The sequence below is a fragment of the Cucurbita moschata genome, unplaced genomic scaffold (genome assembly GCF_002738365.1).
Source record: "Cucurbita moschata cultivar Rifu unplaced genomic scaffold, Cmos_1.0 Cmo_Scf00012, whole genome shotgun sequence".
NCBI lineage: Eukaryota > Viridiplantae > Streptophyta > Magnoliopsida > Cucurbitales > Cucurbitaceae > Cucurbita > Cucurbita moschata.
The window spans coordinates 464,864-490,974 of record NW_019268528.1 but is presented as its reverse complement, the minus strand read 5'-3'; the positions used below and the strand labels follow the sequence as shown (position 1 = coordinate 490,974).

Here is a 26,111-nt window from a genome sequence, read left to right as displayed (position 1 = left end):
CTGACCCATGTGAGATCTCACAATCGACTTCCTTGGGGGCCCAACATCCTCGTTAGCACACCACCGATGTCTGCCTTTGATACCAGCTCAAGCCCACCGCTGACACATATTATATGTTTTACTTCGTTATGTATTGTTGTGAGCCTCATGATTTTAAAACGTATCTGCTAGGGAGAGGTTTCCGCACCTTTATAAGGAATACATGATTATTTTTAAAATCTGACCATTAAATTAAAACTTTAGTTGAGATCTTCATATTTGTAATTTAATTAAAACGTACGCTCAGCTTAGCGCGTGGAAGCTCTAGCCACTGAAACATCTTATCCGATCTCAAAACCATGACGTGTACTAAACGACAATCAAAATCCAAGTGAGGAAGAGAAAATCTCCCAAACCAATCAAGAAAACCAACGGCCAGATATCCGCCACGTCAGCAATGTTACTGTACGCACCTCCCCACTATATATTACAGTGCCGCCTCACATTTCTGAGCATCAATTCCCTTTTTCTCTCACAAGCTTCCATTGAAGCGAAGCCCTATACTTTTCTCTCCTCTGTATATGGGATGGAGCCGAACCACCAACAAAACGACACCGTTGCGCCGTTCGTAATGAAAACTTACCAGATGGTCAACGATCCGATCACCGACGATTTAATCGCGTGGAGCAAAGCTAACAACAGCTTCATCGTCGCCGATCCTTTGGAACTCTCTCGCCGTATTCTTCCTTCTTACTTCAAACACAATAACTTCTCCAGTTTTGTTCGCCAGCTCAACACCTATGTAAGTCCAAATCCTTATCAATTCTTTCAAAAATTTCTATTTAGTCCTCCAATTTTCATCTCGATTACAAATTAAACCCCAAATCTAACCAAAATTTCAATTTCGCCCCGTTTTAATTCAAGTGGGTAACTATTTTTTAAATTAAAATGTAAAAAATAAAATAAAAATTAACACAAAATTTTAATGTATTTTAATGAAATTAATTTTTTTTTCTATGTGGTTCATAGCATAATTCATGAAAAATTCAAATTATTTTAATTATTTAAATTTTTTTATATATAATTTATTAATTTTTTTTTTTGTCGGGGACAGGGATTCAAGAAGGTCGATCCAGACAAATGGGAATTTGCGAGCCAATGGTTTCTGAGAGATCAAAAGCATTTGCTGAAGAACATCACAAGAAGAAGACACAGCCGAAATTCACACATTCAAGTGAAGCGTGAAGACGACGGAGAATTAGCACTGGAAATTTCAAAGCTAAAACAAGAACAAATAGCTTTAGAAACCGAAGTCGAATCGATGAACAAGCGAATCGAGGCGACCGAAAAACGCCCGCAACAAATGATGTCCTTTCTGTACAAAATCATGGAGAATCCCGAAATTCTTCAAAGAATTCTCCTGCAGAACCGCCGCGTACGGCGGCGTGTGACCATGCGACCGCCTCCAAGTCCGGTCAAATTCGTGAAAGCCATGGAGGATGATTCGTCGCCGGAGACTGGTGTTTTCGATGATAACGTCGCCTTGTCGTCGCCGGAGACTACCTTGTGGTGGAACGGCGGCGGCGCTGACTCCGGCGGCGGATTTGGCGATTACATAGAGCTGTCGCCGCCTGAGAGTAATATTTCGGTTTACGAACTCGGCGACGGCCGAGATAGTGTCCTGGCGGAGCTGGGGGCCGGAGGAGGGTCGAGTTCGCCGCTGCCTTATCCGTTTTCGTTGTTTAGCGGTGGGTTTTAGGATAAATCCCCATCTTAATTTCGAATTAATTTTTTTTTCCTTTTTTATATTTTATTTATAGTGCGAATAGAGATGGGAAATTATGTTTTGCTGTCCGTATAACTGTATTTATATGTAAATGAAAAAAAAAAAAATATATATGTCGTGTTAGGCTGCAATATTTTACCAATCTGGAATTTATTTATTTTTTAATAAAATATTTAATTTTAACCAATCTGAAATTTACAGTGCTATTTTACCAATTTACTAACCAATTACTAAATTTAAAGTTTACGTATAAAACATACCATATGAACAATCAAGGTTAAGTTTAATACCTAGGAATATAATTTTTGTTTAAATAAACCTTTATGACATCATTTTTTTACCCGTTACAAATAAAGCGTATAAAAGTTTACTTTTACTTTTTAGGAATAGGTAAAAAAATAAATCATTACGAATCAAAATTTTTACCTTTTTATTTTTTAAAAGTTGTGTTTGTATACGACAATTTATTTTTTGACTTTCGTCGTTCTTTTAAGCTCAGAAACTCGAATAAAATAAATTCTTAAAATTACTTTATGAAAATTCTGAAAATATTATTAAAAAAAAAAGTAAAAAACATAAATAAATAAAAAGAAATAAAGTAATATAAATAATAAATAATAAAAGTCTAAATTCTAAAAATTGTATATATATTTTACATTTTTTAAAAATATTTTTCTATACAAATATAAAAACATTCCAATTTTAACCTTGTTTGAATTAATATTTTTGTAAAATTGGAAATTCGACATTTTTACCGACCGGTGGGGCCCACCTGCCACCAACAACACCAAACTTATCTTTCATGTTATGACGCGTGTCAGCTACTGGGTCCCACCATAACAATATTTCAAGGGTCCCGCTTGCCGCTTCCCCTCATGTTGTCACGTGTACGATAGGGTATAGTCTCTTGCGCTCTCCTCTTTTTATTTTATGTCTATTTTTATTTTTAATTTTTTTAAAGTCAGTGGGTCCCGACTCCGTTGATGGGTTACACGTGTTGCATGACGCGACGTCGTTTTTCTTTTTGTCGTTTTTTGAAAGCGGCTTTCACACAAGAGACACGTGTGCATATGTACACCTGTATGATCATGTATCCTGCCAACTGGACCCACTTATTTTGGTGGGCCCCACAGTTGTTTGAAACTTTTACATCGCAACAAATAAAACCATGTAACTGTTTTTAATAATTTATCGAAATATTTAATTTTAATTTGTGACCAAAAAGTCAAACGATTCATTTATTATTGTCTTAAATGTTGATGAATTATACTTCTAAATTTTAAATTATTAAATTAAATTAATCTAAACCCTCAATTATAATATATTTTTTTTATAATTTATGGCAATTTAAAATAATATATATTTGAAGTATATAATATTGAATATTAAATTTTTGAGAGGTCGAGCATAGATGAGTTGGAGAATATAATGTGACACGTGTCCGCTTTTTAACATCCCATCGTTAGGACGCTCGACTCGGGTCGGGCAAAACCTAGACCACCACTTTTTATTTTTATTTGTTTACTTTATTCGAAGCTTTTTTAATTTTTAAATTTAAATATTTGTGGTCTAAGATTGTACACGTTCTCTTTATGGGACACGTCATGGCATCCCCTTTTAAGTATAATAATGTAATTTTGTTTTTTTTTTATCAATTTTTTGAAACACAAAACTACGTTTTGAAAATTAAAAAAAATTATTATTGCGTTTTTGAATGAATAATAATTCAAACTCTTTATTTGAAAAAAAAAACCCCAATAAATTTAGAAAAATAACAATCTATCTTTTACCTATTTTCAAATATTTAATAAAATTTATCGTTCAATTTTAATATATTTTAAAAAATTAGATCGAATAAGAGAGCACTCATCTTGTGGGCTTACTACTTGGTTTCAGTAATTATCCGCTCCACACTTGGCTACCCAGCATTTACCATAGACACGATAATTGGTACACTGGAGGTGTGTTCTTCTCGGTCCTCTCGTACTAGGAAAAGGTCCTCTCAATGCTCTAACGCTCACACCAGATATGGACCGAACTGTCTCACGACGTTCTAAATTTTTCGAGTCGTTAAAATTTTGAGCATTAAAAAAAAGAAATCCATTTTGGTTTTCAAATTTTCAAAATATTTATTTTAGTTATTGAAATACAAAAATTTATTTAATGGACTCTTATTTTAATTTTAACAGACTAATGACATAACTTTGTACATGTTATTTTAATTTTAAAAGGTTAAATATACTAATTTGGATTAAGTTTCAAATTAAAAATGAGATTATTGTTTAATGAAGTCCATCATCGTCAAAGAGAGTTTCAATTTCTTCCAAGCTTTTCCCCCTGGTCTCCGGCAGAAAGTGGTAAAAGAAAGCCGCCGCCGCCGTCATTATCCCGGCGAGTCCAAAAAACATCCCTCCAAACGATATTTTACTCGAAATGCTCAGAAACGTCATTGCCACCAAACCACTTACCAACCGGTTCACGGAAACCGCCAGGCTCGAACCTTGGGCCCGCAATCTAGACGGAAATATTTCCGACGAATAGACCCAAGTGATGGGCCCAAGCCCAATAGAGAAAAACGACAGGGCCGCACAAACGGCCACCACGCAAAGCCCAATAGCCCATTTGGGCTTTTCATCTGAATACTCCAGATATTTCGAGCCCAGGCCCAGCCCAGCCAACGAACAAGCCATACCGGTCGAGCCCAATAACAAAAGTGGCCTCCGGCCGAACCGGTCCAAGAAAAAAGCCGAAATCAAAACAAATCCCATCTTAGCGATTCCCATTACGACTGTTACGCCGACGAGTTGTTTGTTATCTTCAATTCCGGCCTCTCGAAAAACCTCGGGACTGTAATACACAACGGCGTCGTTTCCAGAAGCTTGCATGAAGAAATTGATTCCAACGGCGGCGATTAGAATTCGGCGGACTGACGGAGAAGGATTCAGTAACAATTCTTTCCAAACACTTTCATTACCGCGCCATTTGCAAGAAGCGGAAACCGATCTGGTAATTTCTGTAAATCTGAGTTCGGCTTCTTCTTTCGATTCAGAAATTTTAATTAGGATTCGTTTCGCTTCGATTTCTCGACCGCGAATCGCAAGCCATCGAGGCGATTCCGGCATGGCGGAGATACCGAGGGCGACAATTACGGCCGGAATCGCTGAAATCCCTAGCATAAATCGCCAATTAACGGTTTCAGAAAGGCCAGAGAAGGCGTAATTTGAAATATATCCGAGTAAAATTCCGGCGCTAATGAAGATCTCCGGCAGAGATGTGAGGAGGCCTCGAGAAAACGCCGGCGAGAGTTCGGCGACGTAGACCGGAGCGATCATCAGAGAGAAGCCAACGCCAATGCCGGCAACGACGCGGCCTGCGACAAGGAAGAGGAAAGACGGTGCGAAGCTCATCAAGATGGCGCCGATTAGGAATGTGGCGGCGGCTATGAGGACTGTGTATCGGCGGCCGATCCGGTCGGAAGTCTTGCCGGAGGCGAGAGCTCCGATTAGAGAACAGACGTTTAAGGAACCGACTAAGAGCTCTTGTTGTTCTGTGGTGATTTTCATATTCTCTTTGATGTACAAAATGGCTCCACTCATCACTCCTATATCTGAAATTATCGGCACAATTACACTAATTAAACTAATTAAAATTTAATTATACTATTTAATCAATAATTAAAAATATATATATATATATATATATATATATATTTATGTTATCAAGCTTGTTCTTGGATTTTTAAAAAATATATAGAATTTATCAATAATTACAGAAATTTTCATTTAATGTTGAAATAACTACAACTAATTTAAATATATATATATATATATTTAAATTCAAATTTAATAAATATATGTTAATTATTAAATGGATTAAAAAACTAAGAAATTGAGAGAGAAAATGGTACGAACTAACCATAGCCGAGGAGAATGGAATTGGTGGAAGCCAAAACGGCACCGGCGAGCACATATTTATTGATACGACGGCTCTCTCTTTCAGCAACGCCGTTCGGGGGCGACGGGGACGATTCGACCAGCTTAGGAAATGAACCTCCTCCTCCTCTTCCGCCGTCAACAACGGCGGCGGTGGTAGTTTCAGGCGATGAATCGAGAAGTGGAAGGAAGAGCTGTCGGGCGTCGTCTTGTGGTTGCAGAGACACTGTGGATTGCATCGCTGGAAAAATGAAGAAGTGCACACGTCGAAGAAAGAGTTTTCTACGAGAATAAATAAATAAATAATAATAATAATAAAAGAAACAAAGAAAGATAAAGAAAAGCATGCCTATCTCCAACGTTAGTTTATTGACATATATAGATATTGTTTCAAATTTTAACAATTTCAAAATTTTCTTTTTAATAGAGTTTATAACCTAACTTAATCTAACCGGATGGAACCAGATTAGATTGGATTGTCAACTAAAATGGTAATATTCTGTTTAATTTCTTTTTTAAGGATAATATTAGAATACTCCTAAAAGTTTACTGGTGTTTTTAATTATTAATGGTAAATGTATTTTTAAATTTTTTTAAGTTTAAAAATATTATTAATATTTGTATTAATTTTGTTGCACGATGAAAGTTCCACTCTGGTAAGAGAATGATTATGGATTTATAACCAAAGAATACTTTCTCCATTAATAGGAAGCCTTCTGAGAAGCTCAAAACAAAGTCACGATGCTCAAAGTAGACAATATCATACCATTGTAGAGAATCATGATAAAAGAAAGCAAAGTCACGAGAGACTCAAGGTAGATAATATCATTGTGGAGAATCATGATTAAAAAAAAAAAAAAAAAAAAAGACTATTTTTAAAAAAAAAAAAAAATAATTTGGACAGAATTGATAAAGTGGCTTTAGGCAAAGAGCATAGAGCCATGCAGGTGACACACGCCCCCCCTCTCTTCATAAAGTTGGCATTATTTGTCCTTTTGTTAGGCATGACACATGACCGCAGTCCTTTTATGATAATAGTAACAATAATTTGGCTATCATCTTACATGGTATCGAGTCACGCTCGAACAGGTAGGTCTTTTCATGTTTTATTGCTCTTTTATAACAAAATTTACTAGTAGTAATTTTCAATTATGCTAAATATTTCTTAGTCAAATGAACGACCTCTCTGGTTAAAATCTTATTGGTAGAATGATTCAGATTTTATTAGTCCTAGCACTCAAAACGAGACAAGTACGTATGTAGATAAGACGCCAGATGAATCACAAGGTCCATGTCACCCAATCCAACCGAAAATACTTTTCTTCAATTTCTTCAATTCAGTATTCCACGAGATAACCGACAACTTTTAGGTAGGCTTCAAACCGACACAAGTCTTTTCATGCTTTATTGCATCTCCTATGACATGGTTCGCTTTATTTATTCTACTCATTCACACACTTTCTAAGAAAATTTCCTCGGACCAACCTAGGTCTTTCTTAGGAAAATATCTCTAACATAAAATTGCTCTAAACAAAACACGCTCAACTTTAGAGTTCTTATAATTGAGTTATCGAAAAGAAATGATCTTATCCCCGGAATAGCTCTCAATTCAAAGTGTACACGTTTAAAGAAAAGATTTGGAAAACAGGGCATGATGAGTTGATTGAAACGGAGAGAGAGATTGAACAAAAGTGGCTTAGAATATCTTGAGAGTCTATAAAAGGGAACAAATCAGGCATTTCCTCAGAGTCTCAAAATCTCTTATTTTTCATTAAAAGGATTAAAAGAGGTAAACCATTGCTTCCAAGGAGCATCATTTTGTTGCTCAAACCATGACAAAAAAGCACTGTCCAACAAGCAGAACAAGTTAACATAGAGAAGTTGGTACCTCACTGGCACATATCGAAAGTTTGCGACCTGAATGATAGGCCACACCGTACCCGTCAACATAAACGCCGGGAACACATCCCGCTTCAAGTCTTCTTTCACTTCAGAAGCATCTTTGCCGTTGGCAAATCCCATATAACTGAAGAACACGATTAAGTCGAGCGGTCCGAAGATCAGCCCATCCATTGCCAGTTTTGCCCCAACAAACTTGGCTGATTTTGGCCGTAGCTGAAGCCTTAGCCTTATAAATCTGTCCAATCCTTCATACCTACCAAACGATCCGATTTCTTAAATGCCCGTGTGCACAAATAACGTACAAGTTCAAAACAATCGTTCCAACAAATAATCGTACTAGTTTCGATGAGAGAAAACGAAAGAATACAAGAGCATACAAAAAAGAACACCGCCCACAAACACGGGATCCAATCAAGTTACAAAAAATAGTACTTTACAAACTCATGCAACTTTAGAGGTGTTCACGAGTTAAGTTTATATAACCTAATGTAAACAAGTTGAGTGAGTTATGTTTAAACCCGCATTGATCTCGAGTGAGTTATGTTACTTATCAAAAATATGAGTTTACTAAACCTGAAGGATATATAAACTCGAGACTATAGAATCGCCTTCTTATACTCCATGTTAACTCGACAAATTATAAATCCACAAACCAAACTCATGTATATTAAACTCACAAACTTCATGGATCCAAGAAACTTAGATACGTTATCCATTTAATGGTGTATGGTACTTGAAAGGACTTGATCCAAGAATCTAAAGTACTTTCCAGATTTTTTTCCTTACATAGAGAACCATGAAGATTAAACAAACCAATCAATTGCCACTTCAATCTATGCATTCACAGAATATGAAAATAAAAAATAATGGATAAAGCAGAGCCATGTTGCCTTCCTGAGAATATAGAAGCTTATTCTTGTAGTAACAAAGATGATAGATATGACCAAAAGTTGATAAGGAAAAGATAAAGGAAACGAACCACATGTGGCCGACTGGTCCAACAAAGCCGAATCCAAACATGCTTGTGATTCCAACACGTTTCCAGTTGATTTTGAACTCTTTTTCAGCATCCTGCTACATAAAAAAATTAATTGTAGGTGTTAGTTCAGTTATAATATACACCTAATATCAGTATAATAAGTTATTTCAGATCAACAAATAAAGGAAGAGCACCACTTAGCAACAACAACTTCAGAGAAAAACCAAAGAAAATTGATGTGAAATAAAAGAGCAAAAACAAATATGAAAATAGAACCAAAAATAGATTAAGAAAACTTAATTATAGATCTAGGCAAACTGGTGTCTTGTGCTAAAGATTGAATTGGAATACGAATAACTGGATAAAGTAACTGTGAGATCCCACGTCGGTTGGAGAGGGAAACGAAGTATTCTTTATAAGGGTGTGGAAACCTCTCTCTAGCATACGCGTTTTAAAACCATGAGGCTGACAGTAATACGTAATGAGCCAAAACGGACAATATCTATTAGCAGTAGGCTTGGGCTATTACAGTAACTTGGAGCTTCAAATATCATCACCCTTATATGGTCAGAAAAGGATCATGCCAAGCTTGAACTAAGAGAAGGTAAGCAGGTTGTGAACCAACAAAAAGATTGACAATTCGTGAACTTTTATTTGATAGGCGTACAAGAACATAAGCTCACAGAGATTCCACCATTAGCAAGAGGCAGTGGGCCTTGGAGGAGACAAGAGGAGCAGGAGAACACAATGACACCCAACCAAAGTCTTAAGTTACTCGGGAAATTCAATCACATTCTGTAGGATTTCTCGTCTTGAAAAATCATACTGTTTCTTTCTTGCCAAGTGACCCGGCAGAAGGGTGTAATAAAATTCCCCCAGGGCTTTTGTCTCCATTTTCAAGGGATGTTCCCCAAGAATGAAATTCAGCATCCGTGATAGTTCTAAGAAAATTCAGTAAAATTCTCCCAGAATACACTTTAGTTCAGGATTTCTAAAGTAAAGAACACTCTCCAAAAGATTGGATGAAATTTGAAACACGCTTTAAAGAAGAGTAGTTCTTAGTTAACTATTGAAAGTGGTACTTCTAAATGATTAAAAAAATTGCCCAAAAATTGAGAACAAATATCCTTCATATACATTAGACATAAAATGATATCCCACAGCCCAAGAACTTTAATTAATCAGAAAACTTCAAAATGCACTGAAGATGCAATCAAGATACAGCATCAACATTACGCGGGCTAATTCTACAAAAGCAAAGATCGCCGAAACTTACGGTAATTTCTTGCTCGAGTAAAACCAAGGAATTAATTGAAGTTATGACTAAAAATCAAATGACAAATTAACAAAAACAAGACAATGAAATATTTCATCGCTCAAACCTAAATCAGAGCAAGAACAAGACAAGAACAAGAGCAATTTAAGTCAACAAGAAAATGCCGATCAATGAAAGGAAATCAACCACAAGCTCAAAGAAGGAAGCAAGAAAGATAGCCTCATCAATGAAGTTACAAAGAAAACAAAATGAAGGGGATAATACTCACAGAAGTTTGAAGATGCGTTTTGGCGGCCGAGTGAGTAACGTATTGGGCTGCAGTGTCGCCAGTGCCCCATAGAATGGCGGAGCTGATGACCTGAGTCTTCACCGGATGGAAGGTGAGGCAGTTCTGATACCATTTCCAGAGCCTAAACATGGCGGAAAGGATTCTCAGAGAAGAAAATTATGGGAAGAGGAAGAAGAAGAAGGCGGAGGAGAGGAAGGGAAGAAGTGGGTGAGAAGTAGAATAGGAGAATGAAGATGAGAGTCCCATGCCTCCTTCTAATTTGACGGCATCGAGTTTTTGGCGGTCAATTCTTCTAAGCCCATTCTTCTGATTTTCCCTCCTTTTTTTTTTTTTTTTTATTTTCTAATTAAAGGTTTAAATTTTATTTTAGTCACAATTTTCAAAATTATTTATTTTATGTTAATTTCTCATATTTCAAAATAGCTTCTAATTTTTTTTTTTAAAATTATTCTTTGTATTAACATATTAGAACACATTTAAAATTATGATATTATTTCGTTAAAATTAAAATCAAAGTAAGAATTAAGATTGTTATTTTTTAAAAGTTTGGAACTGAAATAGATATTTTTAAAATTCAATAATCAAAATAGCACAAATTTAAAAATTGTGGACCAAAATAAAGATGTGAGATCGTGAAATCCCACGTCGGTTGATTGCCAGTGAGGACGCTGGGTTGTGAGGCGAGTGTACTGTGATATCCCACATCAGTTGATTATGAGATGGACGTTGGGATTGGAGAAAGGAACGAGGGCCAACAAAGACGCTGGGACTCGAGGAGGTAGATTGTGAAATCCCACATCGGTTGATTGCCAGTGAGGACGTTAGGCTCCGAGGTGGGTGGACTGTGAGATCCCACATCAATTGATTGTGAGATGGACGTTGGGCCCTAAAGAGGTAGATTGTGAGATCCCATATAGGTTGATTGCCAGCGAGGACGCTAGGCTTCAAGGTGGGTGGACTGTGAGATTCCACATCAGTTGGAGATATAAACGAAGCGTTCTTTATGAAAGTGTGAAAATTTCTCCCTTACAAACACGTTTTTAAAAATCTTGAGAAAAACCCGAAAGAAAAAACCTAAATAAGACAATTGACAGTTCGAACAAATTTTGTTCTTTGTTAGCTCAAAATGGTCTCATCTTTTCCAGTTTTTTAACTTTGGAACTACAAACAATTGGAATTTTATATCACAAGAAGAACTTGACGTTAAATGAGATTTTTATGAACCTTTCACATGAACATGTACAACTATTTCATGAATGAATATAAATGAACTGAATTTAGTATAGAAGAGTAACCAATTCACAGAAATCCAACCCTTCAGAAGTCCTCTCTCAAGACTACATAATATACTGAACAATATTTGAACTATCAAAAGGATAGAAACTCGAAAGCTCGGTTCACAAATCACACTGTTACGAAATTACTCACTGGGATGCAACAGTCTCGGCCTTGCACTTACCCAGATGACGGTTGCAGCGTGGTCGGTTCGAATCCGGAGGTGAAGAAGAAGATATGCAAATGCTGCTACTATGAACCTACTAAGATCCCCATTCTTAACTTTTCTCAAGTCAACTTCTTTCTATGGTCATAATCTCGGAACTCATTGTTGAAAGTATTTGGGGCATCGACATTCCTCCCGAGACGACGATTTCTGCAATAATATCACGGAAATAACGACAGAATTACGATTGATCTCCGGTGAGAATATGGTTCACCATAGATATATACATTTCAGCCTTTTCTTCCCTCAATATTTCAAGTTCGAAAATAAGTCAGAATCCAACAATTCAGCAATTTCCAAGAATCAAGAACTCTGACCTATTGGCATTCTATGTCTCAGACCACAAGATCATGTTGAATTATAATGTAATTTACAATACCAACTTTACAAAGCTTTGGAAGGTGAAAATTCAGTTCAGTTATCAGGAATGAAATTGGTAGCATAATAGGAAATTTATGCAACAAGCGAGAAAAAACCCGAACAGAAGCCTCACCAATTCCTTCTCGCACTGATAAATTTGGTCTAATAACATCCTTGGTATGAATCAGGAAAACGTCACCGATATAGAGATGGTTCGTGGGGACGTAGACACAGCATAGCTCCTCCTCCCCGGAATAGCTCTGCCTCAAAACAGACAGGGTTAGACAATCAAGATTACTTGGGCTGGAGGAGTAAGCAAATGCATATTCCGAATGAGTTTTCATCATCTCTTCTTCCTCTAATTTCTCTATCTATTTGGGAAGCATTACGTGAAAAATTTTCTAGCAACTTTAGTATGATTTCGAGAGAAAACAGTAATTTTATAAAAGTGACAAAAAAAGGTTATGAATCACTAACAAAAGACCTAAATCGGTTCAATTGCGAACGTTTAGGATTATAATTGATTTAACTGAAGAAGTTTAGAGGTTTAAAAAAGTTTCCCAAAAAACATATCAGATTCTATTTGCCCTCAGTTTACCTGGAGGACTACGGATGAAGTGATGAAACCAAATGCATATTCCCCAATACGAGGATGTCTTATGATAGCTACTTCCTTGAAAGCTTGTGAGTTCTGGTCTGATAGTAAAAATAGAACAATTAGCTAGCAGAACTCGAGCAACCAAATGAGGAGCAATAACAAATAATCAGGAACCACCTGATGATATTGCAGAACTAATTTGCTTAGAAGCGTTGTAGATATGACGAACAAACGGCATCCTCTTGATAAACCACTCCCCAAGGCCCAGGACAGATGCTCCCAACCAAGATGACATAAACACACCAACCAGGAAGATGAATGTGATGGAAGTTACAAATCCAAGACCTATTGAAGATGCAAAAACAAAAAAGCATGACTAGACGAACTTGAACAAGAAGAAACGTATAATACTAATGAGGCACATCTCAAGGAGATCAATAATCGGTGTATCATGAATTGAAGTCCTATAATTCGTGAGACATAAGAGACTCAGAAAGTAATCACTTTACACGTTCATAAATCCATTTATCTTGCTCAAAATATTATGTCAAATTGTCATATGTCATAAACAAGAAGGGGAAAGGATCACAGTCAATTCCTGAGATGTATCTGGTACAGAAATTCAGTTTAGTTCCTAACATCAAAACATGTTTTTTGAATAATTGGGGTGTGGGGGCCAACTCCTTGTATTGCCCATCATCCACCCGACTCGTGTCCAGGGAGGCTTTGTCCGCCCAAAGGTTAGCTCCCACAGACAACAAAGGTTTTAAATTAAACTTTCTAGGTAGGGGCTTGAACCTAGGACCTTGAAAGGGGTATCTCAAAACATCCCAATCTCTCACCACCAAGGCTTAGCCTTAAAGTACATCTTAACATGTTATTAAAAAATGAGGACGAAAGGAAATTGCATCTCAAAAATATAAGTTACTTGTTAAATATAGGAATGTTTGCAAGGTAATCAAATCATATCATCGTTGTCAATCAGCAAGCTAGAAGTCTAATCGTTCAAGAACAATATGATAGACGAACTGCATAAATTATCTTATACCACCACAAGTTAGTGTATAAAACATGTCAAATAAATATCAGAGACAGGATAAGAAAAGATGAAATAATGGCTCACCAAAGATATCAATTCCAAGATGTGCATAGATTGGAGAGAAGAATCCATCCACAAAGCGAATAAACCACCATGTTATATAGAATGTAATTGCGATAGGGAATAGGATAACACTGTAGAAAGCATTTTGTTACAGAACATTGTAGCATATTTAATGAAGAAATAAACAGGTAAGTACAATAACGTTTTAAGTACAGTGTGTCATAGGCAAGACAAAAAGGTGGATGGAACTAAGCACACATATCCGTTACCATTGTCAAGGGCAAGAGTTTGACATAAATTTTGGTCTAATCGATTCGTAATAGAACTAAACATCCATTCAATCTCAATAGTCAAAATTTAGTCATCACGCATAAGCATTTATTGTAATCCTTAGGAAACAATCCTTAAGAAACAAGGCAAACCCCTTCATGACATTAGGACTGTCAAAAGGAAGATGTTGCTTGAACAGCCAATTGAGAGAAATCAGAAAATTCCAAAACACATGGAGGAAACCCCTTCAAGAACATTACTTGAACAAATGGCTCATGGTCTCTCACCGACCGACACATTGTACCCTAGAACATTACAATTTTCCAAAATGTGGAGATTTTCTCCCTTCTTCAGCCTACATACCCTATGCCTTCAATAATGCCAAAGGAGTGTCGGTGCACTTGGACAACTCCTAACACACTGCATACTATAGCTTGTGACCACCAAATTGAATCACAAAAACCAGAAAGTATTAAGTTCAATTTCATTAGGGTAGCGTCCTATCGTAATGCTTTTGCTATGAGTGGTGACAGAAGAATAAAAACAATGCAACAACATGTACATAAAACTGATTCAAGGATACATAAAAGACTGCTGCAATGTATGTAATACAAAGGATAACCCTCTTCAATAGATATCAAGATACAAACATGCTTATATTGCATGAACGTATCGAAAGAGAAAGAAGAGCTCACCATCCAGTCATGAATTTCTTTGAAGCCCAGCTTCTAACAACCTTGTAAAATGTCTAAAAGCAATATTGAATAGAAAGGTTAGGCAGATAATAAGGAGGAAAGTATAAAATCTGATATATTCCAATTGCGAAGAACTTAGTGAAAGTTGATGTTAATTTGTAATATTGAATTGCTCCTATGAATTGTAACAGAGCCAACATCAATCAATTTCTCCAACGGGCAAAGAGAAAAATAAACCAGATTCTGAATTGAATTGGTCAAGAATTAGTAAGACCAGGCATGTGCTTTACTCTGATACTAGGAAATCCACAACAAATTTACAGAGCGCTACGCTAAAAACGTTCTCGGCGAATCTAAGCACAAGTTACAAATGAAGCATAGCCAGCCTAAATTATACCTCTCTGCCAGAATGAAGAGATGACGAAGGTTTTGAGGATGCATCATCAATGGCGGACTCCGGAACCGAAATAAGAAGCTCTCGATCTCGCTCTCTGTCTCTGCTCGCCATGGCAATAACAACCGATTTCTCATCACCCATGGCCACCACACCAGCAGAGCAACACCTTTTTTATTCAGAAACCCTAACCCTAATTCCCTCCAAAAAGCGGTAAGAACAGTACCAGAATCGGAGAAGAAGCTGTGGAACAGAAATTTCCAGACGGGCAAGAACTTTCCGAGATCTTATTCCTCAATATTAGTTGCTTAATCTTGTAGCTTTCTCGGATTCCAAACTTCAAATTCTCGAAGTAATGAATTTCTGTGAGGTTGAAAAGCTGAAGTGGGAAGTGGGATTGAAGAATTGAATCAAATTGAAATGAACTGTGGAAAATCATGGAGGAAGGTAAGAATTTGCATTGTTGGATTGGTAATTTGCTCAGAATTCTGCTGTCAATTAGTTTGTGTGAGTTGACAAAAATTTTCTCGCCTCCATTGGAAGAAAATAAATTATTTTTCTTTGAAGATATCAATATTTATTAATATTGTATTTTCAATAATGGGTGAAATTAATATTTTTCAAAATTAGTAACTTATGATATTTAAATATATAACCAAGTTCATTAAGTAATTAATATAAACAATAAAAAACAAAGGGTATGACCTATGCAATAAATTTCAAATTTCATCCAGATTTTGTTGCTATACAGGCTAGTGGCAACTTACGAGGCTGAGCTCGTACCACACACTCGAGCACAGATTGTCCGGGCAGTGCCTCAGATTCCTACAAGTAGAAGATGATCAAATCCGCTACACCCACCTATAGCCCTGATATTAAATCGACTTTAGACTAGCTTTACATTACAAAATACCCCTCGAGAGCTCGAGAAAATGATATTTGGGTTTGGAATAGGGAGTGAATTGGGATAGCTAGCACGAGTATGACTTAACTGATATCGAACGTGTATCATCGATCGAAAGGTCAGAAATTTGAATATTTCATCCCACGGTTTAACTAAATAGGTTAGGGATGGAATATATAATAAGTTTCCTACAAAACATAACTAGTGATTTTTTTGGGACGTTTAAGGATAGAGACAAAGAAGTATAATCTACCATGACAACAAAATGTTTGTGATAAACTTGAAGACTGGCTCGAGATTAGCTCGTTACTCTACTCGGTTGAGTCTTATTCTATAGTGTATTTATGTCATTCTAAAAATAATTTTAGAATAATTGAAGAAGAGGTGATTATGCACGTGAGAGTCGTAAAGGACTCTTTTTAGACAACTCTCGGGAGACCGATTCAGGGTTTCTATAGAACTGTTTAGCTCAAGAAGTACTGCAAAATCGAGCCTAAAATAAAATAAAGATGGGACAAAAATAAAATAAGTATAAAAATTTAAGCATATTTTTAAACCTAAAATAAATATTAATAGTTCAAAATGGGAAAATTAGAGTTCAGGGAGGGAAGAAAATTTTAAAGCTATATTTTATTATACAATTTGATAAAATATCTCAAAAAAAAAAAAAAAAAAAAAAGAAGAAGAAGAAGAACAGTGGAAGATGAAGAGCAAACAAAGATTCAGGCGAAGGCCTCCTGAATCAATCCAACTAAAATTCTCTTCTCCAGATCTTCCACAACTTCATCTGCTTCCTTCATCGATTCTCGGATCGGCCATCGCCAGCTTAAACCAAAAACTCCATTTGTTGCTTGATTAATTTTTGTGTAATTTCTCAAAGATTCCATGCCGTCATAGGCATTCGGCGGCGATTTCTCCGGTGAGTTCCATACTCTCGAATTTCCTGTGTTTATGTAAGCAAACAACCGGTTAATCTTCTTCGAATCGTTTGGTCAGATGAAGTGAAACTAATCGAAGTAAGTTTATGGTTGCAAAATCGATGCAGAATGTTTGTTACCATTCGCATTCAGATGGAGGAGTTCATTTGTGTGACTGGAAGGCGGCAGATTGATCGAAATCGGAACTTTCGAGATAGTTACAGGTTTGATAACTGACAATTCATGTTCTATGTACTTAAAGCTTTCTGGTGTGCGGCATGAGTGACTGAGAGAACTCTGGCTTTCGCTGCAGTAGTCTGTAATTTGGGGAAAATAACTCATGAACATCTTGATCTTAACAACTAAAGCATGCGTAAAGTAAACTTTTGTGTCAGACACTGAGATTAGGCAGAAGAACAGCTGCAAATTAAAAATATCTAGATAGTGTTGGATGAACACGACTCTACACAATGGTATGATATTGTCCACTTTGAGCATAAGCTCTCATGGCTTTGCTTTGGGCTTCCCCAAAAGGTCTCACACCAATGTAGATAGTATTTCTTGATTATAAACCTATGATCATTCCCTAAATTAGTTGATGTGAGACTTTCATCATCCAAGAGATAGAAGTTGAGCAACTTTATCACTCTTGTTTTAGAATTTAAGCCTCATTTGTGTGATGCTGTCTGGAAACATCATTATTTGATTTTTCACTCCTCTTCATCAATAAAAACTTTATTCCCTCTATTACTAACTAAAATAATAAACCAATTGCTACTTTTGACATTTATCTGTTACTGTAATTGTTGATACTCTTGGATCAAATTGAAACCAAAATTTTTCATATCGAAAATGCTTTACATTCGTTTAAATTATAACATCTTAGATTTTAATGCAGATCTTATTCTGAGATTGTGAGCATAGCAAACAATCAGTGTTCTACTCTATCTGTTCTAGTTATATTAGTTAGGAGATTTACCACATGTTTGATGTCTGGAGCTTCCAGCTTTTTCCTTCATATTTAACGAAGAGGCTGGAGAATATGTTCGATCGGGCTTCTTAACGTCGCTTTTGCCTCCAAATTTCATGGCCTGCAGAAAGATTTTGTTTTAGTTTTGATTCTTTTCACAGGCCAAAATTATCTTCCCCATCTCCAATCAAATTTTCAGAGCTTGTAACTAATCAATTTCGGCATTCATGCCTCAGTATGTTCTTCACAAACAATGACTGGAAATAAAATGGCATGTTAATGCATATGGGAATATAAGAAAGTTGGGAAGTATTTTTGGACTTACCCCTGGTTTCTCTATTGAAACCTCATTGATGACCTTTTCTGCAATTGCTTGATTCGTGCTCAATGGGCTGCGCTCGGGGGCAGTGTCCGATGTAGGAGTAGAGTCCTGAGGGATAGGTTCCCCTATGACATTTGGTTTCCATTGATGTTTGCTAAGGGATCCCTGCATTTGTTCTTGAAATTTTGGCACAATCTTAGCTCGTGAAAGTGGATTTTTTCTCTCTACAATCTCTTTCTGTGATTCTAGAATTTTCGTATCAGTTTCTTCTTTCCTCTGGAGATTTTGATTGAATGGAATATATGGAATCCTTTTTTTGGGCTTGGTAACATCCACACACTCTTTTGGTTGCCCATTATCTTCTTTTGTGTTTTCAGCTTCTTTTCTGTGATAAATCCTTGAGATTGCAGTCTCTTCAGCCCCTATTGACCCAAGCACTTTTTTGGAACGTAAAGCTTCTACTTTATTGTCATTCTTTTGTTGATGATACTTTTCTTTCATCTTCAGTTTCATGAACTTTTTCTTGTTCAATGCTGCATCTTCCTCGAATACGTGTGCTTGGCGTTCCTCCGATTCAACCTGTGCAACACGCATAGGTTGTAGAAGTACAATTGGTGGAGCAGTATGGGTTAACTCTTCTCCTGAATGGCTGTAGCTTGAATTATTGAAATGGTCACTCGCTTCCTTTGTAAGATGCTTAAGAATGCCTTTGAATTGCTGGGTGTCAAGATTTGACTTCAGTTTCTTTGTCTCAGCCATCTCCATGCTAAACTTAGGCCTCTGGCGATCTGAAATTTTCTCATCAAGAAACTGTTTGTGTAGATTTTCATGCATTTGCTTTGATTGAGGTTCTAGACCCATTAGCTTTGCAATCAAATTTTTGGTATTAACGTTCTTAGCTGGGTTTGGAGCAGTGTTGTACACCATTGAAGATTGGCTAGAGCTTGTGGATGCAAGATCTGAAGATGAGTTTTCCATACTACTTTCAGGAAAACTGATTCTTTCAGCCTTGTTTGTTGTATTTGGAAAGACGAGCTGTCTTGCAAGGCGATCTCGGATCATCTTCTTCAGTTCCTCAGCTCCATCTCCATAAGAACAATCAGCCGAAAGCCGGGGTTTTTGAAAGTCATTTCGGCCAGTTCTTCTTCTTTCTATCCGTTCATTTTTCTTCTCCTGAGTCATATACCTTGAAGCTTCCTGCAGTTTCCCTAGAATAACCAAGGACTGCTGCAAATCAAGAGCTCCTTCAAATAAATCTCTTGCAATTTGGTCAGACTGTCCATCACATTTCGTCTCGTTAGACCACCGATCAATTGTCCGATTCAGCTTCTGAGTTCCTCTCGACACTTCCATGAGTTGAGATGAGGATGAACTACTGAACTCATCTCCTACTTCTTTGATGGTTGTTTGCTGTCTTTGTAACTTACAGTCCGAAAATTCGTAAAAATTCTTCCTAGCTGTCCGACTTTTGATCGGCTTCTCCATTTTTGATGAAGCAACTTTCCTTCTCCTGGCAGTGTTCTTATCAACTATACCTTTTGGATCATTACAAGTTAGAAACGAGTTGTAAATTCTTGATCTTAGCTTGTCCTGAGGCATATCTTATTGATTGAGATCGCATGTACATTGCAAAGCGGACTCAGATGCTAACATTACTGATATCCCACGAACCATTTCCAAGAACTCCTACACATAACTCTTGCATGGTTTTGGATATCATAGTAGTAATTTCAGGCTCTGTGAGGAAGTTTTAACCTGTTTGCCTCTGTACATAGGAAAAATCCAGGAAAATGAAGCAGAAGTGTTGAACCAAAATAAAGAAGAAAAGAGGTAACCTTGAGGATAAGGAGGGGCGGCAAAGCTCTTGATTGATCAACGCGAGTGAACTGTGCTTAGACGCTTCGTAAAACCGCACGGATAGAGAGGGGAGCTGATGGATGAGTAGACTCAATTGAAGGCATTAGAAAGAAGAGGAAAAGGCATTAAACATAGACTGACCAACATCTCAAAGAAGTTTCAGAGCGTCGAACCGGAAGAAGCGAATCGAACTCGAGCAGAACAGTTGCTGGCTTTGACATATGGAGAAAGAAAGAACAGTAAGTTTTGATGCTTTTTTCTCTTAGTTTTCTGAGGATTCTTAGAGAAACATGAAAGTGCCATTAATGGCTGCTCTTGATTTGGGTCGTAGCCATTTCAAGAGTACTGTTGAAGCAAGCCCTGTCATGAGTAAAAGCATGAAAAAGCTGAAGCTTCACACAAGGGAAACTGCCTTCAACTCAGGTTAGTTGAACTTATTCATTACATTACTGTTTCTTACATATCTGCCTTGGAATGTTTGGGCCATTTGTAGCCAACAACTACTTTAGGGATCTCCAAATAGAAAACCAATAATTTCATGGTTTGCTCTCATTCCAGCAATGTGTAATTCTCTCCCAATTAATGATTCATGTGCATATTGAATTAAAGAGAATCATTCCTTCTTTAATCTTTGTTCTTAGAGTTAGGTTTTCATAGGGTTTATTAGAAAGCTAGTTTGAAATCTTAAACATGAAGAAAAATATTACGATTAGTACTAATTTACGATGGGTATCTCTGTAAAAGTGAGAGGAACCGTAAAGATAGTTACCCATTTCAATTATAAATTTAGTTCTGAACTTTCACATATCTGTAAAACAAAACACGATATAGAGAGTTTCGGGTTCTATTAGACAATTTTGAAAGTTCAAGGACCAAATAGACACAAATATCTAAATTCGGAGACACTTGTAATTTGATCTGACTTTGGCTTTATTTATAAGTCATGTAGGGTAATTCCAGCGTATTTCTATAAAAGTGAGAGGAACAGTAAAGATAATTACTCATTTTAATGATAAATTTAGTTCTGAACTTTCCCAGATATTAGACAATTTTGAAAGTTCAAGGACCAAATAGACACAAATATCTAATTCGGGGACACTTATAATTTGATCTGACTTTGGCTTTATTTAAATGTCATGTAGGGTAACTCCAGCCCGATTCCCAAATTTAAAATTTGGTAATGTTTTCGTTTCTTATTTGGAAATATGGATTATTTTTGGTTGTGGATGATGAAGGATAGTGAAGGAGAGTAATTACTTTTATAAATGATTTACCATCCATAATGAATTAATTAATTGAATGAGGTTCATGCTTAAATGCATTCACATGATTCTTGCAAGCTAAGGCATAGTATTTTCTTCTCTTTTTATTTTACTTTTGCTGCCTCTCATAAATGCATACCGCTTCTCTTTTTTCTCTTTTTTTTTCCTCAGTTTTTTCAAATAAAATTTGAAATTTATTTAAAAAAATGAACGTTTGGAATCAAATTTAATGATCGTATTTCTTTTTATGATTTAAAAATTTGAAATTAAATATATTCATATTTTGAATTCAAGTTGGAGATCTCAATTTTACATTGTCATTTTGTTCGTTTTAGTATTTTTGAGTTTTTTTTTTTAATTTAGGGATATTATTGAAAAATTATAAATTTTTGGGTTATTTTTTAGAGAGAGTATTTTTATTAATTTAGCTATTAAAATTAGCTATTTATTTTATCTTATTGTTAAAAAAAAAAAAAAAACTATGTGAAATTCTTGGGCCACACCAGGGGTTCCCAACTTGGCCCATCTCCTTTCCTACTTGGGCCACTTGGGCCTTTTTGGTCCATTTTTCGTCCTGGGCTTCAATTAACAAAATTAGGGTACCTGGGCTATATTTTTGTTGGTCCATCTTTCACTTCGGGCTTGGGTCCAGAAACTTGGGCTAAAAAGACCATCTTTGCCCTTAAGGATCAAATTTGTGGAGGTCGAAGGGCATTTTAGTAATCTCAAAACTACCCATAACTAAATAAACTAAATGATTTTTTTTTTTAAATTTATATAACCAAAAATATGTTTTTATGTTTTCTTTAAATAACAAAAAGTGGGGTTTTTTTTTTTTTTTTTTAAATTTCAAAAACTCCCAAAATTATTCCCTAATTCATACGACCTACCGCCTTAAAAACTCCCAAGATTTAATGATAAAACAATATATTTGTAATAAATTACCTTAAAATAAACATATTATATTTGACATTTATTTTTAGAATATAACATTACAAACAAGAGACCGAGATTCTAACCATTCAAACTCCGGTTAGAATTATAGCTCTCGGTTGACTTCAAATGACTTCTAATTTTTTGACGGATAGAAATTGTCGGATTTTCATACACAAAAAGTAGCCACTAAAAAGAAAACCAATCTCTAATTTCACTTAGAGAGAGAAAGGAGGGAGAGAGAGAAAAGGTGGTAGTTGTGCTTGTATGTCTCTCCCTAGTTTGTTGCCAAGCATTGATCTCTCAACCATTGAATTAAAAGAGAAACTCAACTAAATTTGCAGCCTTTATTGCAAACACTTTTTCCACTTAAACCCTTCAGCTATTTCTTTCTTACACATTCACATCACAATCTATTGCACCAAAGAACACCAAAAAGAAGAAAAAAAAGAAAAAAACTGCAATATTTTCTCTAAACCCAGACCCCAAAAACCTCGAAATTCAAAGGAAAAAAGTACCCATTTCTTGATTGCTTCAATTCATTACAAAAAAATTTGTTGTTGTTGAAGAAAGATAAGATTCAAAATGGTTAGAGCTCTGGTTCAGCAAAGCGTTCAGCAATCAAGATCATTCCAATTCAAGAGAACCGTGGAGCTTCCTGGAAGAAAAACCCATAGTTTGATTTTAGAGAGTGGACAAGAGGGCCATGGTTCAAGAGATTCTTCAGAATCCCAAAGAATTGGATGGTCATTGAGTGACAATAAAGGCTCGGTTTCGTGTTTCGATGGACATGGTATCGGAGCAAGAGGTCTACGATGTCAACCTACCTCTGGTAAAATTATGATGTTTTTACCTCTTTACTCATCGAGTTGTATCGATTTCATCAAATTGCAGAGAAAAACGACATTAGAGTAGAAATTGTTGCACTTATCTAAGTTAGCTTGAGAGTTTCTTTATCTTCTCACCAGTTTGGTCACTCATGAATTTTTTGGCTCAGATTTGGAATTGATGATAGCAAAGTTTGCTAAATTGCTTCTGGGTGAGGATATGTCAGGAGGTGGAAAGGGTGTTTCTTCTGCCCTGGCTTTGTCTAATTCTATAACAAACCTAGCAGGTATCTTTTCTTTTTTCCTCCTTGTATCTGTCTTTTCTCGAACATCATGCCATATTTAGATTCCGGTTTACATTTCTTCGGGTTCAACAATATGTTAAAGGGATGATTTGAATGTCAGACATTTCGGTCGATGATATGTCTTAATCAATTGACCTAGAATCTAATTTGTATCAATATGAAAACACACTGTAGCGTCTACTTTTGGGGAGCAGAAGCTCGAGTCGTTATCTTCGGAGAAGAAAACGAGATGGAGAAGAGAAATAGAATGGTTTTTATCTGTAACCGATCATATTGTTGAATTTGTCCCTTCAAAACAAAGGACAAAAGCTGGAATAGACATGGAGGTCCTCCTCTCCCTAAACTCCTTTTTCTTTCCAATTTTTTGAGTTCAACACGTGGAAGCGGGAATTCAAACATTTGACCTCTTGGTCGAGGGAATATACATGGTTCCCTTCCCTCGTTCCTCCCCTTGTGTTCTAAAGGATTGTTTGTTTTTCTTATAGATCATGGTGACTTTACAAAGGAATGATTTACTCATGAACATTCCAGCACTTAGAAAACTAGATGCCATGTTAATTGTAAGTATCTCACCCATCTAAGAGGTCCACATTTTCCCAAGGACCTTAAGGCTTATCATCCTTACCTCCAGTTCTCACTTGAATATCATTGGCAGGGTTACCTGGATCAATTTGGTAAACTAGATGAATTTTGGTATGTATCAAGAGATGATGAATCTATTACAGATTATACACAGAGGGATGGAGACAAATGGTGGCTACCAGCAGTTAAGGTACCTCCGAATGGGCTATCTGAAGTTACTCGAAAATGGCTGCTGTTTCAGAAGGAATCTGTGAACCAAATTCTAAAAGCAGCCATGGCCATAAATGCTCAGGTCTTGACAGAAATGGAAGTACCAGAAAGCTACATTGAGTCTCTCCCAAAGGTAAGAGAAAAAACTTGTGATTTAAGAAGTATGGTCAGTTTAGGTCGGTTAACACGACCGTGTCTAATATGTATAAGATACTTGTTAGGCATATATCGGACACTAATTTAGCAAGCATAAATCAAACTCATGTGTTAGCATATAAATCTATCATGTTTTTAGGAATGATATAGTAAATGTTGTGTTCGTGACCTAGATTTTCAAGAAATGACATTTCACTGTGTTTGGGTCGTGTCGTATCTGTGTCTCGTGTCCGTATCCGTGCTTCTTAGCTTAGGATGATTGGTTATATGAAATTTGAAGCTGACCTTGAATTGTGAGTGTCTTTTGTAGAATGGAAAAACAAGCTTGGGAGATGCAATCTACAGGAGCATAACAGATGATTATTTTAATCCAGAGGAATTCCTAAAATCAATGGACTTGTCAACAGAATACAAAGTGATTGATCTTAAGAACAGGATTGAGGCCTCAATTGTGATATGGACGAGGAAGATGCATCAAAAGGATGGAAAGTCCACATGGGGTTCAGCAGTGAGCTTTGAGAAAAGAGAGATTTTTGAAGAGAGAGTTGAAAGCATCTTGTTCTTAATTAAACAAAGATTTCCAGGGATTTCTCAATCTGCTCTTGATGTATCCAAAATCCAACATAACAAGGTAAAAATGAACGCTTCGATAACTGTCTCGGCTAAAAAGCCCTTGAACTTTGCCCTTTCTTTCAAAACTACCTGTGAAGTAGAAACTTTACCCTGGGACAATGTGCCGGAGTTCGGGTTCCAGGTCCTAATCTTTGTCCAATATCCTATCTAATTTCTATTTCAAGGATAGTTTCAAATGTTCATAGAAGAGGATTATCGTTTCTAAAAAGGGCAAAGTTTGGAGATATTTTCGTACTTTAGCCTTGCTTTTGCTAAAATGTTGAAACATCAGCAATCCATTGATCTTCATCTTTGGTGATTGTTCACAGGATGTAGGACAAGCAATCCTAGAAAGCTATTCAAGGGTGATAGAAAGCTTGGCTTTTAATATCATGTCCAGGATTGAGGATGTACTTTATGCAGACACTGTTGCTCGAGAATTGTTGACCGAGCAGTCGTTTGAGAACGTTTCTGTGGATACAGAGAAGCAGCTGAGTCCCAATGGCTCCCCACCTTCAAAGACACTCTCAGATTTCATGGGTTGGGACGATGACAATGATAAACTTAATGCAGAATCATTGTCCACTAAGGAGAGTTGCTGTAAAGAAGACGTGACCCTTATGAGCAAAGCTGCTGATGTTGTAACACCAAAAAAATTGTCTTACTTAGAGAAGCTTGAGAATTTAAGTGCTTTAAGAAGTCCAACAGCTCGCCATTAATCAAAAGGTAGAAACTGAAGGAGAGAGGTAAAAAAGGAGAGGTAAGAAAAGGTAAAAAGGGAGAAGCTGAAAAGAAGGGATATAGTGTGATATTTTGAAGTTTCACCCAATGTAAAAATTCAGACCCATGTAGGATTCTATTAACCTATTCTTTTGTAGGGCTTCCTTCTAGCGAAGGAAATAGAAGTTTTTTTTTTTTTTTTTTTCTTTTTATATATATATTTTAACCTTGGGGTTTGAGCATTTGATATGTACATTCTTTCTAGTTGTATTGACTTGAAAGCTAATCTAGCATTTCATTTTTTTTGTTCATTTTTTAGGCCCTTAAAATAGTAAGAGGATATATTTTGAACTTCATTCATTTACCAATGTTGAAAATTGTGGTTGTTTTATCACAATTTCTTTACCAAAAAAAAAAAAAAAAAAAAAAAAAAAAAAAAAAAAAAAAAAAAAAAAAAAAAAAAAAAAAAAA

The 26,111-nt window shown here is 36.2% G+C and overlaps 8 protein-coding genes across 9 annotated transcripts in view; 2 read left to right on the top strand and 6 right to left on the bottom strand.

The window, feature by feature from the left end:
* Window positions 1-497: 497 nt before the first annotated feature.
* On the top strand, window positions 498-1,896 carry LOC111450760 (heat stress transcription factor C-1-like). The gene is made up of 2 exons (XM_023091037.1): window positions 498-781; window positions 1,094-1,896. The coding sequence occupies exons 1-2, from the start codon at window positions 566-568 to the stop codon at window positions 1,736-1,738; spliced, it is 861 nt and encodes a 286-aa protein (XP_022946805.1). The 5' UTR covers window positions 498-565; the 3' UTR covers window positions 1,739-1,896.
* Window positions 1,897-3,993: 2,097 nt separating this feature from the next.
* LOC111450759 (probable polyol transporter 6) lies at window positions 3,994-6,044 on the bottom strand. Its single transcript, XM_023091036.1, has 2 exons — window positions 5,681-6,044; window positions 3,994-5,372 (listed from the first exon to the last, which is right to left on the bottom strand). Exons 1-2 carry the CDS (start codon window positions 6,042-6,044, stop codon window positions 4,048-4,050), a joined length of 1,689 nt encoding a protein of 562 aa, XP_022946804.1. The 3' UTR covers window positions 3,994-4,047.
* A 1,312-nt stretch (window positions 6,045-7,356) lies between these two features.
* On the bottom strand, window positions 7,357-10,408 carry LOC111450589 (protein SYM1-like). 2 transcript variants are annotated; one of them, XM_023090798.1, is made up of 3 exons: window positions 10,123-10,408; window positions 8,579-8,673; window positions 7,357-7,852 (listed from the first exon to the last, which is right to left on the bottom strand). In XM_023090798.1, the coding sequence occupies exons 1-3, from the start codon at window positions 10,270-10,272 to the stop codon at window positions 7,459-7,461; spliced, it is 639 nt and encodes a 212-aa protein (XP_022946566.1). In that variant the 5' UTR covers window positions 10,273-10,408; the 3' UTR covers window positions 7,357-7,458. The 2 variants fall into 2 exon arrangements, with proteins under 2 accessions (XP_022946566.1, XP_022946567.1); XM_023090799.1 differs by having other exon boundaries at window positions 8,579-8,670.
* Window positions 10,409-11,391: 983 nt separating this feature from the next.
* On the bottom strand, window positions 11,392-15,624 carry LOC111450588 (protein CONTINUOUS VASCULAR RING 1-like). Its single transcript, XM_023090797.1, has 7 exons — window positions 15,067-15,624; window positions 14,670-14,722; window positions 13,726-13,835; window positions 12,780-12,947; window positions 12,603-12,700; window positions 12,138-12,264; window positions 11,392-11,794 (listed from the first exon to the last, which is right to left on the bottom strand). The coding sequence occupies exons 1-7, from the start codon at window positions 15,205-15,207 to the stop codon at window positions 11,712-11,714; spliced, it is 780 nt and encodes a 259-aa protein (XP_022946565.1). The 5' UTR covers window positions 15,208-15,624; the 3' UTR covers window positions 11,392-11,711.
* A 981-nt stretch (window positions 15,625-16,605) lies between these two features.
* LOC111450704 lies at window positions 16,606-18,821 on the bottom strand. The gene is made up of 4 exons (XM_023090944.1): window positions 18,180-18,821; window positions 17,864-17,975; window positions 17,025-17,201; window positions 16,606-16,910 (listed from the first exon to the last, which is right to left on the bottom strand). Exons 1-4 carry the CDS (start codon window positions 18,768-18,770, stop codon window positions 16,690-16,692), a joined length of 1,101 nt encoding a protein of 366 aa, XP_022946712.1. The 5' UTR covers window positions 18,771-18,821; the 3' UTR covers window positions 16,606-16,689.
* LOC111450797 lies at window positions 18,806-20,330 on the bottom strand. Its single transcript, XM_023091096.1, has 2 exons — window positions 18,884-20,330; window positions 18,806-18,831 (listed from the first exon to the last, which is right to left on the bottom strand). The coding sequence occupies exons 1-2, from the start codon at window positions 19,773-19,775 to the stop codon at window positions 18,806-18,808; spliced, it is 918 nt and encodes a 305-aa protein (XP_022946864.1). The 5' UTR covers window positions 19,776-20,330.
* A 2,221-nt stretch (window positions 20,331-22,551) lies between these two features.
* LOC111450380 overlaps window positions 22,552-26,111 on the bottom strand; it is a 7,315-nt gene continuing 3,755 nt past the window's right edge. Inside the window, exon 4 of the mRNA XM_023090467.1 lies at window positions 22,552-22,886. The gene's annotated coding sequence lies outside the window, so the exon portion shown is untranslated. The remainder of the gene's footprint in view (window positions 22,887-26,111) is intronic.
* On the top strand, window positions 22,772-26,009 carry LOC111450379 (rho guanine nucleotide exchange factor 8-like). Its single transcript, XM_023090465.1, has 7 exons — window positions 22,772-23,060; window positions 23,226-23,342; window positions 23,535-23,686; window positions 23,846-23,920; window positions 24,016-24,285; window positions 24,619-24,939; window positions 25,250-26,009. The coding sequence occupies exons 1-7, from the start codon at window positions 22,814-22,816 to the stop codon at window positions 25,637-25,639; spliced, it is 1,572 nt and encodes a 523-aa protein (XP_022946233.1). The 5' UTR covers window positions 22,772-22,813; the 3' UTR covers window positions 25,640-26,009.